The following is a 20,249-nucleotide window of genomic DNA, read 5'->3' as shown; positions in this document are numbered from 1 at the left end:
CAGCCCTGCCAGAGGATCTGGGAAAACCACAGGGAACAGGGCCCCTAGCCCACCCTTAAGGATTAACAAGGAGTGATGTGACAGGGGGCCAGCCCACCCCCATCTGAAGGTGGACACAAACACTCCCGGGTGGCGCTCAGCCTCCAGGCAGCCTGGGGAGATGCAAGGTGAGGTTATACGGCTTGAGGGGCGGCGAACCTCTGCAACCCCCGATTCTGCCTTCAGATACCAGCCTGAGAGAACTGGGCTAAGACCCCGGAGGGAATGGGAACGGCGCTGTCCGTGGTGCTGGCTCCCAGCCGCTGCCTCACATGTGCCCATAAATGTACAGCCAAAGTCGGGTCAGTGGCTGGACTTCCCGTGACCTGGAGGGCAGGGCTGGCGCGGGTGGGGAGAGACGGGGCGAGGACCTTCTGAATGGTGACAGTCAGCCAGGGAGTCAAGGATTTCCCTGGAGGGGCAAAGCCCTTTCCAGATATGCCTGCTTGCCACCCTGCTTCCCATGGGAGCCTTAGGTGGGGCCCCTGCCACCTCCCAGTCACCCGCCCAAGGCCGAATCCTGGGGACCCCCAGCTCTACGGTTTTCCCGCATCCTCCAGACAGTGGAACCAGAGGCTGTCTCCTCAACCCCACTCAACAGGCCTGGCCCATGCCCCTGGCTGGACGTGCTGGACGTGCTGGAGAGGCTGGAGCCCCCTAAACCCGGAGGGAGACCAGCAGGCAGGGGCGCCTGGGAAAGGTGGGAGCTCTGGCCCTGGGCCTGGAGGGGAGGGTCACAAACCCAGCCCCTCCCTCAGCCCAAGCTCCACCTGTGGCTGCGGCAGGAATTCCACCCCCCAACCTTCCCTTGGCGCCCTCTGCCACCCAGTCCCTGGGTGAGATGGCACTCCCACCCAGCTGGGCGCCCCCTCCCAAACAGGGCTGCAGGCTGGGTTCCTCGGGCTCTAGGGAGGGGAGGGAGCTGCCCCGGCACCGTCCGGCTCTGGAGGCCCACGGGGTAGTTTCAACAGAGCCGGGACGGCCCCACACGGCCCCAGCCCTGCTGGTTATGGCTGCCTGAGATCGGAGTGTCAGGGACGGGTCTTGGTCTCCATCCTGCCTCCACGCTCCGGGAGGTCCCAGCTCCTGCGGCCCTGCCCACTCCTGTCCAAGGCTCAGGACTGGGGTCGAATTCCCGGCAGAGGGGGTCCTTGCTCTAATCTCCGGGACCCTCCCACTGGACAGACCCGCACCCCGCCGCGACATGGGGAGTGCACGCAGACGGTGGGCGTTAAGGGGCTGGCACAGGTGCAGGGGGTGGGCGAGCCAACCCAGGGCTGGACGGGCCCACCGGGTGGGGGTCCCGCCACGCACAGCGCTCTAACTTCCCAGCCGGGGTGGGGCAGCTGGCGAGGTGGGGAAGGACCCGAGGGGCAGGGCACCTTGGCTGGGGCAACTTCCCGGACCAGGACCACAACCTGGGTGCTGTCTGTCTCCACGGCCGCCTTTGCACACCGAGTTCTCTCCAGCCTACACCAACTCGGGGCACGTCCCAGAATCACACACCCCTCCCCATACCCCGAACCCCAGCTCCATCCTTTTCCCAGCCCCACGAGCCATCACCAAGGGTTGAAACAGGACAGCCCCCTCTGCCCCTGGGACGCCCCCGTCGCGGGGTCCGACCTTGGCCACCCCCCTTGGGAAAAAGACCTCCCCGCGCCAACCCGGAGAGAACTTTACCGAAAGGGTCTCAGGGTGACCAGGCATCTTCTGACCATTATCTTCCCATCAGGGTTGACTGTGATCATTGTTCAAACTTGTCCGGGCGAGGAGTCGCGGGCGAGGCCGGACGCACCGTCCGGGGCCCTGCGCCCCCCGCGTCCCGGCGGCGAACCGCTGCGGGCCGTAGCCGCGTCCGAGCGAGGCGGGGCCGCGGAGGCTCGGCGGCTCGGCTGCGGGGCCGCGGCCAGCGGGGTCGGCGCGGCCTCGGCGAGCAGGGGAAGGGGCGCGGCGCGGCTGCCGGAGGGCTGCGAGGGCGCCCGGCTGGGCGGTCCTGCGTCTCCGCTTCCCCGCTTCACATTTTGGGGGCCGGGAGGCGGCGCGCCCCCCGACCGCCGGCCGCGCGTCTGCCTGCTCGGGCTAGCTCCCCGCCGCGGGCGCCCTCATCCCCGGGCCCGCGCCCTCGGTGCGGGCTAGAGGCGGCCCCGGGCCCGCGTCCCCACCGCCCGCGCCTCCGGGCCGCGCCGCTCCCCGGCCCCGCGCCGCGCCGCGCCCATGGCTCTCGGCGAGCGCGCCCGCCTTGCCGCCCGCCTGCGCGCTCGCCCGGCTGCCCGCGCTCGGGTGTCGGCCGTTCGATCCCGCGGCGCGCTACGCGTGGAGGCGCCGCATTGTTTTCTCGGAGGCGGCGGCCGAGTCCCGCCCGGCTGGGAGGCCCACTAGCGGCCGCCGCGCTTCCTCGGCGCGCTGGCGCCACCCGGTGGCCGCGGCCCGGCAGCGCGCCCACTCGGCCGGAGCGGGGCTCACTCCTCTCCGCCTCCACCCACGCCTCACTCCAGCCCTGCAACCTTCCCATCCGGCTGGGACAGCATCCCTGGCGCCATCAGCCCCGAGGGAGGTCCTGAGGGAGGTCCCGAGGGCGGCTTCGGCTCCTGTAAAGCAGAGATCGGTGCCTTCTGCCCGGGGCTAGGCCCTGCATCCGGCCGCAGCCTCTGTCACCGCCGCGGTCTCTGCACCCTCCCCGTCACACCCGCTCTGATACTGCTTTGCAACCCTCACCCATCCTCTCGCTCTCTCTGGTCAGAAACTGCCGCGGGTCCCCTTTGCTCCCTTTTCTGAGTCCGAACTCGGCCTGTGGCGCTCAGGATCTTCCACTGAGCCCAGCAGCAGGGGCGCTGTGTGGGCCCGGGAGCTCAGGTCCTCCACTGACCAGCAGGTGCTGCGTGCAAGTTAGGAGAGCCCCCCGGCCTCGGTTTCTCCACCATGACAGAGACCAGAGTTCGCTAAGGCTCCACACACATTTCCGCGCCCGCCCCCCACACCGCCCTCCCTCCACTTCCTGACTCTGGATATGTGTTCGCCTTGGCGGACAGAGATGGCTCAGCGGCCCCTGCGAGCCCAGCGGCCAGCCCAGCCCCCGAGTCGGGCCTGGATTTGAGGCAGCGCCTAGGCAGGAGGAGCACGCGCCAGACCAGACCTCGGCCAGGCACAGACAAGGGAGGCGCTCAGTGCAAAGGGCCCACGGCCTCAGGCCATGTGTCAAAGGGCATGGATGACCCTGAAGGTCTATCCATCCCAGGGATTCTGCAGCCCAGCTTAGAAAAGGAGGAAGTCTGTATCCCCTGCCAGGGTCCCGACCAGCTAGTTCCCCCACTCCAACCCCTCGGCCGCCTGCCTGCATAGACCACCTCCCGGCCCCCTTTCTGAGCCATTTCTCACCCGCAGTGATGCTCCTGCTTTTCCTGATCCTTCTTCATCAGAATCCACCTGTCCCGTGTCCCATCATGTCATCACCTTGCTCCTCGCTAATGTGAAAACCAACGATGAATTGGTGTCGGTGGATTACTGTGTTACTCCAGCAAGGTAACAAACTTGCGTTGAACAAGGACATGCTGACTGTGCCTTCCTGCAGAAGAGGGATGAATTGTGGCAGGAAATTTGGGCATCACCACAGGCTGGCCAAGGAGGTATCTGGGGGCAGGGGTCTCTGCTGGGCCTCTAAATCACACCTTGTGCCCGGGTGCCTCCAGCTACCACTCTCAGGCAATAATTTAAGCCCTGGATGTCAAGGCAAAGTCATATGTATGCCCAGGAGTGAAATGGCCCTTCCGATTGTGTGTGTCTCATGTAAGCTCAGGGGCTCACATCTATACCTGGTTGGTATTTTAGGCCAAAGGGGACGGGAGAAGACGGGATCTCCCCAAGGCGCTTGCGCATCTGGTAGGACCTCCCCTCAGGCAGAAATCAGAATTCAGAAGGGAGAGGTACTCCCCACTCCCTCTGGGCCTTGGGCCCTTCAGTGTGGCTTTCAGGTGGGCAAGAGAGTACCCCCTGCCATGTGGCAGCAGGCTAGAGCCAGACAGGGAGGCATGGGACAGAGAAAGGTACTCTCTGAGCCAGACCACCCAGCCGCCTCTGCCTCTCAGTCTGTTTCCCTTTTGTCAGCCGCTGTCTGCAGTAAAATCACTGTGAAAGGTCCTGCTTACTCCTGTTGTTGAGCAAACATTAGGGGGAAACTTGTGACTCCCCAGTCCTAAGTCCATGCCTCAGTTTCCATGTCTGTAAATCAGGCTCTTTATAGCCTGTCCCATAGAGCCGGTGTGAGAATTGCCCCTGTACCCGCAATGGAACAGCCCATGCCTGGCACCTATGAGCCCTCACAGCACGGTGTTCATGATCTTACTTACTGTCCACCTGTCGCAGATGCTATTGGTACCCCACCCAGTCCCTGGGCACTCACCTCCACATGCCAAAAGGCATTACTGAGAATACATGTGACACCACCTCAGGCTTTTTTCTGGCTTGAACATGCAGGAGCAAGACAGGAGTGCCAGTGAATTAGTGCCCTGGAAGCAGCCCTCAAGGAATGAACAGATACCCATTTCCCTCTCCCCCAGGTGGAAGCCCCGCATGTTCCGCACTGGCTCCCAGAGCCCCCCAGAGAGAATGACCTCCAGCTGCCCACAGTGGTGGCAGCCGGGTCTGTAATGCTCCCGGTGTTGGCTTCCTTCCCTTCCCTGCTGCATTCCCCACACCTCGGTCATGTTCCTGGGGTCACCCCTCAAACAAACTACTGGCATTTGAATCTTTGTCTCAGAATCCATCTCTGGGGAACCCAAGCAAGACCTTGCCCTGTAGGCCAGTGGTTCTCAGCCCTGACTCGGCAGCTTCACCTGCAGAATGTACCAGAGCTCTTGTCTTGATTTGGTTCCTAAGGTATAAGGCCTGGGCATACTCGCTTTTTTTTTTCTTTTTTTTTGAGAGGGCATCTCTCATATTTATTGATCAAATGGTTGTTAACAACAATAAAATTCTGTATAGGGGACTCAATGCACATTCATTAATCAACCCCAAGCCTAATTCTCAACAGTCTCCAATCTTCTGAAGCATAACGAACAAGTTCTTACATGGTGAATAAGTTCTGACATGGTGAACAGTGCAAGGGCAGTCATATCACAGAAACTTTCGGTTTTGATCACACATCATGAACTATAAACAATCAAGTCAGATATGATTATTCATTTGATTTTTATACTTGATTTATATGTGAATCCCACATTTCTCCCTTATTTTTTTTTAATAAAATGCTGAAGTGGTAGGTAGATGCAAGATAAAGGTAGAAAACATAGTTTAGTGCTGTAAGAGGGCAAGTGTAGATGATCAGGTGTGTGCCTATAGACTAAGTATTAATCCAAGCTAGACAAGGGCAACAAAACATCCACGGATGCAGAAGATTTCTCTCAAAACAGGGGGGGTGAGGTTCTAAGCCTCACCTCTGTTGATCCCCAATTTCTCACCTGATGGCCCCCCTGCGACTGTGCCTGTCTTAGGTTGTTCCTCCCTTGAGGAATCTTACCCGTCTCTGGCTAACCAGTCATCTTCGGGGGCCATACAGGGAAATGTAAAGTTGGTAAGTGAGAGAGAAGCCATATTGTTTGAAAAGGTTAGGTTTTTACTTCTTTGCAGATTTATGCCCTGTGGCTTCTATGCCCAGCATTTGTCTTGAGGTATCTTTACCACTTGGAACGATTATGATACTCGGTAATTTTCTATATGAGGCACAAATTCTACTAAAGGGTTGTAATTAGGAAGGAAGAAGAAAAGCTTTAGAAGTAGCAGACGGAAGAAAACATGGGAAGATTGATTATTTCTTTGACATAACTTCTTGTAGAGTAACATAAGCAAGTATAGGTTTTAACAAACTACTGGGCACACTCACTTTTATGTCAACATAACTGGCTGGGGTGGAGAGCCGCTGCTCTAGACAAATGTCCATGACCTCCTAATGAGGAAGCAGAGTCACGCTAAGCAAGCTAGAGGGCAGGGGAGCGGGAACCGGGGGCACTGCTGCCGAAGAGCGCGCCCCAGGCCCCCAGCACCAGGGTGTCAGGTCATTCCTGATTCCCAGCCCTCCCCTTTCCACTGTCTTTCTCTTTTGAGGCTATAAACAGAACTGCAGGCGAGCCCCACGGGAGGCGCACTAAATCAGGCACTTCCTGCTCTCTCCCGCGGCCCTCCGCATGGACCCGATGGCCTGGCCAGAGGGCTCGGGAGGAGCCCAGAGCACTGGAGGGCCTCTGCCCAGAGGGAAGCAGGGCTCTGGGGAAGGGACTCAGGGGAAGCGGGTTCTGTGTGACTATTCAGGAGTGTCATACTCAAAATACCTAGAGGGTGAGCCAAAGCAGGGACGGGGCCCTAGTGGTCTCCTAAGGCTGCTGTCACAAATCCCCGTAGGCTGGGAAGCTTAAAACAACAGAAATATGTTTTCTTACAGTTTTGGAAGCTAGAAGACCTAGATTGAGGTGTCCACAGAGTGGGTTCCTTCTAGAGGCCCCGAGGGAGAATCCACCCCCTGCTGGTCTGGAAAGGCCAGAAATCCTTGGCCTGCGGGCGTCCTCGGCCTGTAGCCGCCTCAGCCCAGGCTCTGCCCCTGTCTTCACGTGGCCTTCTCTGCGTGTCTCTCTGTGTCCTCTCTTCTTATAAGGACACCAGTCGCTGGATTAGGGCCCACACCAATCCAGAATGACCTCATCTTAACTCATTACATCTACGCAGACACTGTTTCCAAATAAGGTTGCATTTTGAGGTTCCAGATGGACATGAATTTGCAGGGTGCCGGGGGGACACTGTTCAGACTACTAGGGGGACCTGGTAGGAAGGGGCCTGTGTGCCCAAGGGGGTGAGTGGCCATGGAAAACATCTGAGAGACAGAAGGAAAGCCCAAGTTGCCATATGAGATGTGAGGGCTTTACTGGGACTTAGTACAGCGAGACCTGGAGCGGTTGCTGGCGGAGGCTGAGCACCACTACCGGGGCACGGAGGGAGTGTCTCTGGGGTGAGGGGACACAGACAGGGGATTTTTCTTGTGTGACCACTGCTCCAAGGGACAAAACTTCAGTCAGAGGGGTTTGCCTCCTAACCAGATCTTTCCATAGATAAAGATGTGGCCAGCCCCAGGCCACCCACGTGCTGTATACTTAGCATACTGCCCAAAGGAGGGGGCCGTGTGGGCACATGGTTATTCTGGGACAAAAGCTTATGAGCCCCCAGTGTTTGTCCCCCGGGGCTGAAGTGGTTAGAGCTGTAAGGTCTGGAGGTCCCTGATGGGGACATGCCACCACTGCTCGGTGATTTCAAAGGAGTCAGAAATCTGGGCTTCTCGTGTGAAGTCACATAATTTAAAAATGTGGACTCAGAATGTTTAGAACATTGTGCAAGACCAATAAAATCCACTGGAGGTCTGGGTCCCCTGTGGGTGTCATCAAAGGGCAGAGCCGCAAGCACCCAGCAAGTCCAGCTTCCTTGAGACCATCACCCCCTGCAGGCCCCCCACTGGCCCGGAGGAAGGTTAATACTCCTAGGGACACTCTGGGGGCTCCCTAGGGTCCTCTTTGCCCCCTTGTCGGCCCCCCTGAAGCCTCCCTGGGCACCAGAGACTTGACTGATACCCCCACCTGCTCAAGGCTTCAAGGTGGCTTCTGGAACTCACAGAAGGGGCCTGGGGTGCAAAGAGGGAAAAAAAGAAACAAGTAGTTTACAGTGTCTGAAATCCCCATTTAATGTGCTCTGACTGCAGCAGCAGACAGCACATTAAGAGGCAATAGACCATTGTCCTTTGCTGGAGTGCGGACCATTAATAATGTCATAACCGCATTTACTGACGCTGTGCACAAATCATCAATGGCCTTGCCGGGCAGGACCCAGCAGCCGCACGCAGATGCCAGCCGCCTGGGGCCACGCAGGGAAGCTGGGAATGGGGAGAGCTGTTTCTCCAATGCATATTTCATGCTTTGTTTCACAACATTTAGGCTAATCCTCTGAAAATCAGCATCTGGGGTATATTTTTATTTATGCCAGAAGGCCATTCTGCCACACAGCTTAGGGGGAGCCCGGACAGATCTTGTACTTTCCTTCTTCTGCAGGAGAATCAGCTGCTTTATATGGGTGCCTGTGTTTGCCCCTGGGTGTATGAATTCCTGTGCGGGGTGGGGTGGGGGGAAGGCCCGGGACAGACCCGACAGGGGACCTTCCCAAGCTGACCCCATATCCCTGCACTTGCAATACAGGCGAGCTCTTCATTAAACATGATGATGAGATTCCATTTATTGAGCATCTATGTGCCAGGAAATGACCCAGGGATTCTAAATACATTACCTTGTTTTTGTTGCTATTTTATTTAAATTTGCTTTAGCAGGGAAACTTTTGAAAAATGACCCCCTTTCTTTCTAGACAGTTTCCGCTGCATCACAGGTCACTGTGGAAATGTGGGAACAGCCACCCGGGGAATCTAGCAGAATTACGGTCACCCAGCAGTGACTTCATCCTGATCCCTGGACTCTGTGAATACATATGTTACATCGCATGGCAAAGGCAGATTAAGGTTATGGATGGAATTAAGGTTGTTCACCAGCAGGCCTTCAAATGGGGAGATCATCTCGGATTATCTGGGTGGACCAATGTCATCACAGGGTCCCTCAATATGGGAAATACGGCTAGATGGAGAGAGACACCACAGCCAAGGAACGCAGGTGGCCTCTGGAAGCTGAAAAAAAGCAAGGGAATGGATTCTCCCCAGAGCCTCCAGAAGAATGCAGCCCTCCTCTCCGGGTGCTTGGGGACTGCACTGTCCTTGGCCGGGGGACAGTGTGATCATGGGGACCAAGGCTCTGGTGCGCTCTCTGCCCCGAACAGCTAGAACCTAAACCCTCATGGCAGGAAGACTTCTTGCAGCCAGTAGGTTTGCCCACCCACTGCTGATGCCCCCATCTCCTAACCTGATCAGTTTATCAACCAGGTCCAGTGTAGTCCTCAAGCATTAAGGGATGGAGATGAACCTTCTCTTTCTTCCTGTCGCTTAGAGAAAGCAGGTGCGGAGCTAAGGGACCTGAGATAGATCAGACTTGCAGCTGGCTTGCCTGGGTGACCCTGGCACCTCTCCCCGAGTCACCCAGGCCTGGGGCTAATGGCCGATTTTGTCATTTCCTTGTGCATTTTGAAAATGCAGATAGCAGTATTGGTGGGGGTTTGTCCCGAGGTGCCGATTGGTTGATTGCAGGTTAGGTCTGTATGTGGTGCACCACTGCATCTAATTTGCACTGTAGCAGTGCTGTTGATGCACCCCCAACTTTGCCTCTGGAACCCCGGGAAGCCAGATGTGGAATAGGCAGTGGGACGGCAGTGAGCACTTGGCCAGGGTGCCCAGGACTCCTGTCCCTCCAGAGTCCATATTATGGGGACAAAGCCCTTCCTGCAGAGCTGGAACTTTCTACCACATATTCTTATCTTTCTATAACCAAAGTGAAATTCACATAATATGAAATGAACCGTTTAAAAATACAGAATTCAGTGGCACTTAGTACATGCATTTTGTGGTGCAACCACCATCTCTATCCAGTTTCAAGACAGTCATCACTCCAAAGGAAAATCACTGGACAGCCACCCCCAACTCCCTCCCTCCAGCCCTCGATCTGCTCATTTGCTTTCTGTCTCCATGGATTTGCCTATTCAAGATGATTTATACAAGTGAATCATGTGGCAAGGGGTCTTTTGTGACTGGCTTAGCATGTTTACAGGTTTCCTCCATGTTGTAACATGTATCAGCACTTCAGTCCTTGTTTATGGCCAAATAATAATCCATCGTTTGGACGGAGCATGTTGCGTTTATCCATTCGTCCTCTAATCTAACGGATGCCTGGATCGTTTCCACCTTTTGGTGGCTGTGAATAAGGCTGCGGCGGCGTTTCTGCCCTCTCCCCCTCCCCCTTCTCCTCTTCCTCTTCTTTTTTGCTGCAGTAAAACCCAGGAGAACCAAAGAGAAGTATGAGAATAAGCAGAAATCACATAAAAAAACTGTCTTCATCCAAAACAGGAATCAGCTTGTGCAGTATTTATGGGTTGCCTTGGCTACAAATAGTCTGAAAACTTAGAAACCTTCAGCAGAAGAGTCCCGGAACTGGAAGGGGCTGCCGGCGTGAGGGCGGCGAGGGCAGAATGCAGACAGGGACTCCGGAGAGGCGCTGTGGGGGTCAGGCCTTTGCAGCCCACCGCAGGACAGGAGCACCCAGGGCAGAAATCCTGCCCCCGTCCACGCTCGCTGCAGGCGGCTCCAGGCCAGGGAGCCCAGCTACACCCAGCCCCTCCTGGCCTCCCTGCTCACGTCACCATCATTTTCCAGGGCTTCAGATTCCGGCCTGCCCGTGGGAGGTCTTCCTGGTGGCATCTCCACATCCACACCTCTTTCCTCCTCCCTACTGCACATCCAGTGGCCCGTGATTCCTCTAGTGGGTAGTGTTCTGACACGGGGAGAGTCACCTTGTCTCTCCCCTTGACACACAATGCATTTAGGGCAGCACAATTTGGCAGTGACCTTCAGAAGGTCTCTAACAGTGAGCATGTCCAGCAGGGGACTGTGGCACTGTGGCCACAGGGAGCAGTGGCAGCCGCATGGCTCAGAGTCCCAGGGAGACCCCGGCCTGCTGGGTGCTGGGCGGCTCCCTCAGCTCCACATGAGTTCTGCTCTTCTCCTCTCATTACAGATCAGATCATCTGGGACAGTCACACTCAGGGAAACACCAGCCGAGCCTGGCGGCTTCTGCCCTGACCAGACACCGACTGATTTTCTGACATCCTCGTAGAACAGGCACATTGCAAAAGCACAGGCAACAAACGCAAAAATCAACAAGTGGGATGACGGTCAGTGAAAGACAAAGGCAGCCTGGACTAAGAGAAAGTATTTGCCAACCACATACCCAATAAAGGGTTAATATCCAAACTATTACAAGGAATCCATACAACTCAATAGCAAACAAAACAAAACAGAAAACAAAAACCAATAGACCCTCTGAAAAACAGGGCAGAGGACCTGAATAGACATTTTTCCAAAGAAGATATACAGATGGCCCAGAGGCACATGAAAAGATGCTCCACATCACTCATCATCAGAGAAATGCAAACCAAAACCACCCTGAGGTGCCCCTCACACCTGTTAGGGCGGCTGTTTCGAAAACACAAGCGGGAACAAGGGTTGGTGAGAACGGGGAGAAATGACACAAAAATATGCAGTGTGTGTGGGAATGCAACTTCGTACAGCCATTGTGGAAAACAGTGTGGAGGTTCCTCAGGAAATTAAAACTACTGGATGACCCAGTAATGCCACTTCCGGATATTCATTGGAAGGAAACAAAATCACTCTCTCAAAGGGGTCCGTGCACTCCATGTGCACTGCACTCTTAGTCACAACAGCCAAGGCAAGCCAGCAACCTGTCAACAGACTAGTGTATGAAGAAAACATGGTGCACGCACACACACACACACACACTCATACACACATACCGTGGAATATTATTCAGCCTTTAAAAAAGGAAATCCTGCCATTTGCCACAACATGGATGACACTGGAGGGCATGATGCTAAGTGAAATAAGTCAGACAAAGAAAAATACTGCATGACATCACTTACACGTCAAACTTTTTCAAAGTGGAACATAGAAACAGAGAGTAGAAAGGTTGTTGCCAGGGTTCGTGGGGCAGGGGGTGAGGGGAGATAGGGAAGGTTGGTGAGAGTTGGTAAACTTCCAGTTATAAGATAAATAAGGCCATGTAAGGTCTAAGTGTCTAATGTATAACATGGTGACTCTAGGTAACAATACTGCACTGTACAGCTGAGATATGCTAAAAATAGAGAACTTAAGTGTTCTCACCAAAAAAAGATAAACATAAGGTGAAAGATATGTTAATGAACTTGATAGTAGGAAGCTGTGTATATATCCAATCACAAAGAGTGTACTTCACACTTTAAAAATATTACAACTTTGTCAATTATACCTCAATAAGGCTGGAAAAAAGACTCTGTATCTTGATTATGGTGTTGGTGACAAGGTGAATACATTGGTTGGAACACTTCAATCATGTGCATTTTAATTTCAAAAGCTATGCTTCCATAAAGTTGATTTTTTTTAAAAGAAAGAAAGCAGGGCATGCTGTGCGCTCCTGGGGTCAGGGGGAATTCAGTGTCTTTCCCATTTGTACGCATATCCACTCTGTACGCGCTCTCGTGCACACCTCACGCCTGCATGCCAAGACCATCTGAGATGCACAACTGAGCCCCTCCCCCAGGTGTCACCAGTTGTTCCTACACTTGGAGGCCAGGCTAGAGGAGAAGGCCCAGCTGCGCCTGACCCACTGACCAAAGGTATGTCCTGGAGCCTGACCCCTCGCAGGTGTCTTCCTCAGAGAGAAGGAGGGCTCATTTTGCCTGTTGGGCAGTGGCCGGGATGCCTCCCCCTGCAGAGGATGCTGGATCAGTCCCCTAAAGCTGTCATAACAAAGTCCTGCAGACTAGGAGGCTGGAACAATAGAAACCTGTTTTCTCACCATTCTGGAGCCTGGAAGTCTGAGATCTAGGGGTGGGCAGGGCTGATTTCGTCCCAGGCCTCTCTCCATGGCTTGTAGGACCTTCACAAGGTCTCCCCTCTGGTCTGGATCCGAATTTTCTCTTCTTAAAAGGACACCAGTCCTATTGGATTAGGGCCCAGTCCAACAACCTCTTTACCCTAACCACCTCCTTAAAGACCTCACCCCAGTCACTTCCTGGGGTGCTGGGGGTTAGGACTCCAACACATGAATCCAGGGAGGGGCCACAAAGCCGCCTGCAACAGGGACCTACTCAGAAAACCACCCCCAGTGGCAAAAGGGTTAAATTAGAAGCCAGGGGAGGGGGTGGGATCGGGGAGGTGTCTGCATTAAGCAGATTAAAGGGGACGTACCGCCCTGAGCCTCAGCTATAATTAGAGAAATTAAAATTGGGGCTGAGCAGAGCAGTTGCTCTGTGGCCTTGTAATTAGTGTGAGGTCTGCTGGCAGGGAAGTCTGGCTCTACTGCTTCAGGCCTCGGAGATAAGGGGAGGAGGCGGGGAGGGGGCGGGGAGGGGGCGGGGAGGGAGGCCGACTCCGGCCACGGTCCTCACATCGGGCCCAGACAGACCTGGGTCAAGGTGAGGCGGTCCTGGAGGAAACCGGAGAGGACTCCTGGGCGGGGAGGCCGGGCCTCAGGGCGGCTGGGTGCCCTTCCTGGGAGGGGGAAGCAGGGCAGACAGAGGGCTTTGGGGGAAGGAAGATAAAGAGTTCGGACAAGTTAAACCCAGTACACCCGACAGGCATTAGGGTGTGAGTGTGAAGGGGCGGCTGGAGATGGTTCCGGAACCCAGGGCAGGTGTCGGCTCAGGAAACAGAAAATATTGAATGGCAGACTTGGAGATAGGTTAAATTTTTTTCATTTTCCAATTTATTTTTTTTTACAGTTAACTATATATTAACTATCATTTTTAAAAGAAGTATTTTCAAATCCCAATACGGTCACTTAATGCAAAACCATGAGCAAATAACTTATCAGGGGCTTACCTTCTCCATCTGTGAAATGGGATGATCCTGCTTCCCCTTAAGGTGCCTGGAGAATTAAATGTTATTACTCACATCAGTTTTCACTTTTTATTCCAGAATCCCTGTACCCTCTTAAAAATTATTGAAGATCCCAAAGAGCTTTTGTTTCCAGGTGTGGCATTGATCACTATTTACCATATTAGAAATTTAAACTGAAAAATTTGCATTTTATTAGCTCACTTAAATAATAGCAATAATAATCCATTACATGTTAATATAAATAAGGCATTTTAATGAAAGAAAAGCTCTAGTTTCCAAAACAACACAATTTTAGCCAAAAAAGGAGGCAGTGTTTTACATTAGCACAAATCTCTTTAACATCTGGCTTAATCGAACCCAGCTGGCTTCTCACGTGTTTCTGCATTCAGCTATTTTGATTGAAGTGTGTAAAGATAAACTCCCCGCACGGAGATCTGCTGACTTGTGGGGACCCCACATCGAGGTCTCCAGACTTACACGAAGCTTCAGCACCCAGTCTGTGGCATAAACAGGAGTTCGAAAAATGTGTGTCCTCTTCGTGGAGCCTGGGCTCCCGGTTTGGGTCCCCCAAGGACATTGTCCGGCTGTAATTCAGACCGTCCCTGGTGTTGACTCAGCAGCGCAGGGGCGACCTCCTACCAGGCCCAGAGACAATAGAGAGCGATAAGATTGGAGGAAGCAGGTTGGTAGATATTAATGACAAAGGAGAGAAAAACAAACTTTGATTTGCTAAAAATATCCATAGTTAGGCAAGCCCACAACCCCAACTGCCCATCCATGAAAAGTCAAACGCAAGGTGCCAAGCCAGGACTGAGACTGGGCATCAGACCATTTAAGACGAGCTTCCAAAGCTCAGACGCCCAGAAATTCCAACCACACAAAGAAAACATGTGCTCCATAGGCACAAAGAGAGCACATCTTTTTTTTCCCTTTTTTGTTCCCAGTCTCTGCCCCTGCTCAGAGGCCAAGTGATGGAGGAAAATAAGCATAATTCAGCACAGACAAGACAAAAATAACTTTTGCAACAAAGGGAACATCTTTTAAGGAGGTGCAGAGCTGATGCGGCCACATGGGGTGGGGAGCAGCACCCTCAGAGCACAGCGTGCTAAGGGATGGCCTGGCCCCTGGGTACTGGCATGATGGGCAGGTGGGGAGCGAGGTGACCTTGGCCCCACTCCGGGTGCAGAAGGGGACCTAAAGGCAACCAGCTACAGTCTGAGAACCACAGGGATCAGCAGTGAGGGGAGGACCCCTCTTTGGTCAGGGATGGGTGGCTGTCCCCACTGACTGGGCTTCCAAGAGGCCCTCAGGGTCTCTGCAGGAGCAGTTTGCAACTGGCTATTGGAAGAACATGATCTGGTCACTGCCTAAAGACACGAACTTGCCATGGCTCAGAATGGACTCTGTGCCTTTCTCTCAATCAGGAGAGACCACCAAATGTCAGGGCTGTGGCCCGAACATCTACTATCTCTCCACCACCCCGACCTCTGCTGAACACCACACAACCTCCTCCCAAGAAGGGTGCCTCTCTTCCATCGAAGGGCTCTGGGTCCCAGACTCCAACAGAAGAGGAGGCAACTACACTGGGCCGTAGATGCTGCTCAGCAAGGTAGAAGCTTCTGGAAAGGCAGCCTGGCTCTCTGCTCAGCTGCCATAACAAATACTATAGACCAGGGACTTAAACAGCAGAAACGTATTTTCACAGAGTTCTGGAGGCTGGAAGTCCAAGATCAGGATGCCAGCACGGTCCGGCTCTGGTGGGAGCTCTCTTCCTGGCCTGCAGTCTTGCGCTGTGCTTCCACATGGCAGAGAGACAGCAAGCTCACTGGCATCTCCTCTTAGAAGGACATTAACCCCATCACTGGGGCTCCATCGTCATGACCTTAACGAACCTGATGACCTTCCAAAGTCCCCATCTCTAAGCACTATCACACTGGGGGGGGTTGAAACATTCAGCCCATACCCAGCACTCTGTTTAGGCTCCTTCTTCACTATCCCCTACAAGGGAGCAGGGAGGCTGCTCTGTTGCTAAACTTGCTGCAGAGGAACGCATGGGGGCTGTCACTGCGGAGCGAGCTCCATCAGTGTCGCGATAGGAGGCCCTGCCCGTTGACAGCATCGCCATGTGCAGGGAGCTGCTCCTGTAATGAGACACCAAGCAGAGGGGCTTTGTTTTGGGGGCTGGGGAGGAAGGAGGAGGAGACTGATATTTCACGTGTACATGATACATCTGTAATTCTGCCAGGTTCTTTGTATAAACTACTTGATCTTCACACAACCTCACCAAGTAGGTGGTCTTGCCCCCATTTTACAGATGGGAAAACTGAGTTCTCACAGCTGCAGGGTCATGAGGCCAGGATCTTGGAGGGTCTGTCCCATCCCAAAGCCATGCACTTTCTGCCACATCACATGCCCAGCAGAACCAGGGACTTCCCCCTGCTGAGTGGGGCTCCCCCAAGGGCAATAGATTATGGGGGTAGGAAGGGATAAAGCAGCAGAAGTAATTCCTGGCCAGTGGTCATTCTTGGGAGGTCCCTTTAGTTAAATGGGGTGGGACAACATGCCCACAGCACATCCTGTAAATTCCCAGGCTTCTAAGTTGCCTCAAAATATGTACTTGTTCAGAAAGGGGAGGAGAGTGGCTTCATTAATTCTTGCTTATCGTCCAGTGCTCTGCCTAGTGGCCCAAGGAGCTGGCCCAGCCTGCTCAGTGTTGCCACATCATTTTCTCCGGATATCTCCAGAGTAAGCCCAGGTGTGCCTGCGCATGAACACAGGTCTGACCCTTACTGCCCTGGAGGATACAGTCTCACCCGGCCCACTTTTCAAGCAGAGCCTCCTTCTGCAAACTACAACGGTTGGCAAAACATCTTCTCATGCTGACATTTTATGGCTGGCATTTTCATATCTAGGCTGCTCCCTGCTGTTACACGTATCTGTAATTTGTGGAGTTTAACTGGATGCTGTATCATAGGCAGAAACAAGTTGTTTGCCAAGTGTACAGTTTGATAAAGTCAAAGAAATTAATGGGCTGCTGAGTGGGCCTATCTCTTCCAAATAGCCAGAAAGAGAATGCTCGCGACCTATAAATCCACGGATATTAGCAGCTCCTAAAAGAACAAAATCACACTCTCCCACGGGCATGCTGTCCCACAGGCAACGAAGGCTGGTGTGTCTAGCATGGCCCCAGCGAGCCTCCCTCCGTGTCCTTGTGGAAGCTCCTCCACAGCGTAGGCTGGACGTAGTGACCTACTTCTAACAAACAGGACACACAAAAGTGATGGGATGTCACTTCCGAGACTGGGTTATAAAAACATCTGCGTCCTCTGCCTTGCCCGCTTCTTTCCGGCTCTGTCTGAGGGAACTAGCTACCGTGCTGTAAGCCGCTCTAGGCAGAGGTGCCCATGTGGCAGGATGGCAGCTTCCTTCCCAGCCAGCAAGGAACCGAATCCTAAGTGAGCTTGGAAATGGATCCTCTCCTAGCTCAGCTGATGAGAACCCAGCCCTGGCCAACACCCCAACTACAGACTTCATGAGAAGCCTCAAAGCAGAGGCACCCCTCCTCGCTGTGCCCAGATCCCTGACCCACAGAAACTGTGAAAGGGTAACTGTTGCTTTAGACTTCTAAGTTTCGGGGTAATTTGTTATTCAGCCATAGCTAACTAATACACAGACAAATGCACTAATACACGGATAAGTACCAAGTCATGAACAGACATACACCCCCAGAAAATAAGAGTAGAGCAGTCTACAACCTTCAGGATGGATTGCTGCTTTAATATTCAAACCTTCCAAATTCTTCTGAAGTCAGAGGAATCACTTGGTCTGAGGTAAGAGGGAAGATGTAGGAAGGCAGACACCTTGCTTTCAGATTTCGGAAGCCAGAAAGCTCGGCTTGTCTGACACGTCTAACGAGTCTGTCTCCCTCCTCTGCCTACAAAGCAGCCCATCTGGGAGAACTTTAAGCACCAGCCAAAGAGGTCTCTACCCTGTTACTATGGGGTATATTACTCTATTTCTAATCCCAACTTTTAAGAATATGTATTTCAGTATCTTAAATGCTCGAAAAGAATCAGGGAACAAAACAGCACTTCTAAATACTTCATGAAAATCAAATCCAAGCCAAATTACCCTGGATGCTGCCTGCCTGCCCTTGGCCAGGTGGGTGCAGACATCAGCACGGAAAGAGCGGAGTTGGACTCATCCACTCTGCGCGGACCCAAGGCGATTACCCGGTGCTGGGCTCACTAGCTTTGGGGTTCTGGTGATACACTGACTACCCATCATCCTGAGAGTCATTTTTTTAAAAGGAGAGGAGCATTAACATAACCACAGTCTGTCTTAAAAGAGCTCTACCACCCTGTGAGAAGCCCGCTGGACTACACGCTCAGACACGTGCACCTGGGCTTGCCTTTGCCAAGCGCGGATCTCAGAGACAGCCTGGAAATTGCCCGAGGGGATGCGAAAGTGAGCACAGAAAGAGTAGAGTGGAGAAGGGTGGCCTTGCAGCCTGGAAAGAGGAAGTGGACTCAGCAGAGCCCCAGGAGAGGCTGAAGGACAGGGCGTTACCAATGAAGGCGGCCAGTGAGGGCCACCCGCCTCGGGAGAGGGCAGCCCAGCTCACCTGCATGCAGAGCCAGTTTTGGGACGGCAGGGCCATCCTAAAGATTCAGACCAGCATCCTTGGTGCTCCTCAGTTCTGGGATCGGCTGAAAGTGGACAGGATCATTGGCGAGGGGTTTGTACTGCCTGCCGCTCCTGCTCCCGCAACACAGCCCCCAGAAGCGGTCCATGAACACGCACACACGGACAGCCGTCACGGAAACTCCTGCTGACTCTCCAGGCCTGACCAGAGAACAGCACCCACATATCCCAGGACTCCCAGGTGCACACTGCCCGAAGCCCCTGGGGCCCTGCTCCGGGCAGAGTCACTGCCCCTGAGCGGGGCTGGGGTGACAGCTGCACCTCCAAGGCCCTTCTGGAAAAGGTGGATGTTCTTTGGAAAAAGAGAAAGGAAGATGAGGCCCCAGTTCTCCATCAGGTGGGTGAACCGTTCCCTGTTGGCAGCCCCCTTGAAGGATGATTCTACATCTCAGGTGATGCAAATGCACGTCATCTCTGAGGCTTCCTGAAGTAGTGAAACCATTCAAAGCCATGGAGGGGGCTGGCTTTCCCAGCCCTCAGCCCCTAGGCTTGGCATATGTCTCCCCCCAAAAGAGAGGCCCCGGCACACCTGCGGCAGGACCAAAATGATGGCTCCCCTGGGCGCTGGTGAATAATTCAGAGGAAACGCTTTTTCCGTTTTAATGAATCCGTGTAGAATTTCCTCTGCAGACACGCACATTCATCCCAGGGGAGACAGCGGGCGAGGAGCTTGGTCACGCAGCTGCTAACGGGGACCAACCTCACAGGAGGGACCCTTGGGCAGGCTGACAGGACGGGGCTGTGCTGAGCGAGAGCCCCTGGGCTTGGAAAACACAGCAGCTCATTGCCCTGCCGTTGCCTCTGCCCCAGAGCAGAGTGGGAGGAAGACACCAGGCTCGCCCACACCTGGAGGCCACCCCCACCTGCCCAGGCTGCATCTCCTTCAGCCCACAGTCTGCTGGTTCTGGGTGCAAAGCCCGCAAGGCACTCAGAGTGGTCAGACAGCGAGTGAGTGGTAGAGCAGAGACCATTCAGGTCTGTTCCCAAGGTGCAGAACCCCAGGTTGTCCTACATGTGCCAGTAGATGCTGTTCCCAGGCAGCAGGGAGGGGAAGGCCCCCACCCAGGAAACACAGCAGAATGTGGGCCCTGAGAGGCTCCAGCCCGCAGGTGAGGTCGGGGAGCCCCTCCAGAGGCAGGCTCGGGCTCCCCGCAGAGGCCCTGGCAGGGGGCAGGATTGTGACTCCTCTTCTGGGCCATCCAGGAGCTAAGGAAAATGAGATGGAGGAAGAGCAGTCTTGGTCTTGGAAGAATTGATCTTTAAATTGCTTTGTGCTCAACATCAGAAGATGTTTATGAGGTGAGGAAAGGGTGCTAGGGAAGGGAGCCAACAGATGTGAGAGGAAGGATGCCAGCCAGACAGGCAGTGGCCTGGGGTGGAAGGACAGCCCAGAAACAGCTGAGGCAGCATGCAACACATGCTAACTCTTTGATCAGTGCCTCCCTCCCCCAAAGAATCTGTCCACTTCCTGGACCCTGTGCATGTGCCCTTATTTGGAAAAAGATTCTCTGCAGGTGTCATTAAGTTAAGGGTCTCCAGACAAGACCATCCTGGATTATCCAGTTAGGCTTAAGTCTACTGACAAGTGTCCTGATGAGAGAAAGGCAGAGGGCAGAGGGAGGTTGGGGGTTGGGGGTGGCCTTGTGAAGACGATGCAGAGACCTCAGTGACGGGGCCACAAGCCCAGGAAAGCCCGGCGCCACCAGAATGGGAAGGGGCAAGGAGGGATTCTCCCCTGGAATCCTCGGAAGGAGCACAGCTCTGCTGACAACCTGGCTTTGACGTCCACCTTCCAGAACTGTGAGAGAATAAATATCTGTTGCTTTAGGCCCCCCACGTCACAGTCATTTGTTACCATGGCCCCCGGGAACTAAGCACCTCCTATGCTCAGCCCTGTGAAAGGCCAGAAATCTATGAGCTGATGGACCATCAGATG

At 54.1% G+C, this 20,249-nt stretch overlaps 1 protein-coding gene across 2 annotated transcripts in view; it reads right to left on the bottom strand.

Annotated features, from left to right (window-relative positions):
* MGAT5B (alpha-1,6-mannosylglycoprotein 6-beta-N-acetylglucosaminyltransferase B) overlaps positions 1 to 1,913 on the bottom strand; it is a 67,117-nt gene extending 65,204 nt beyond the window's left edge. Inside the window, exon 1 of one of the 2 annotated variants that reach the window (XM_036900164.2) lies at positions 1,720 to 1,913. In XM_036900164.2, the coding sequence (XP_036756059.2) occupies positions 1,720 to 1,787 (68 nt within the window). In that variant the 5' untranslated portion in view covers positions 1,788 to 1,913. The remainder of the gene's footprint in view (positions 1 to 1,719) is intronic. The other variant, XM_057501733.1, reaches the window with a different exon arrangement.
* Between the last annotated feature and the right edge of the window lie 18,336 nt (positions 1,914 to 20,249).

The sequence above is a fragment of the Manis pentadactyla genome, chromosome 4, assembly GCF_030020395.1.
Source record: "Manis pentadactyla isolate mManPen7 chromosome 4, mManPen7.hap1, whole genome shotgun sequence".
NCBI classification, from domain to species: Eukaryota; Metazoa; Chordata; class Mammalia; order Pholidota; family Manidae; genus Manis; species Manis pentadactyla.
This window is presented reverse-complemented; position numbering and strand designations above follow the sequence as displayed.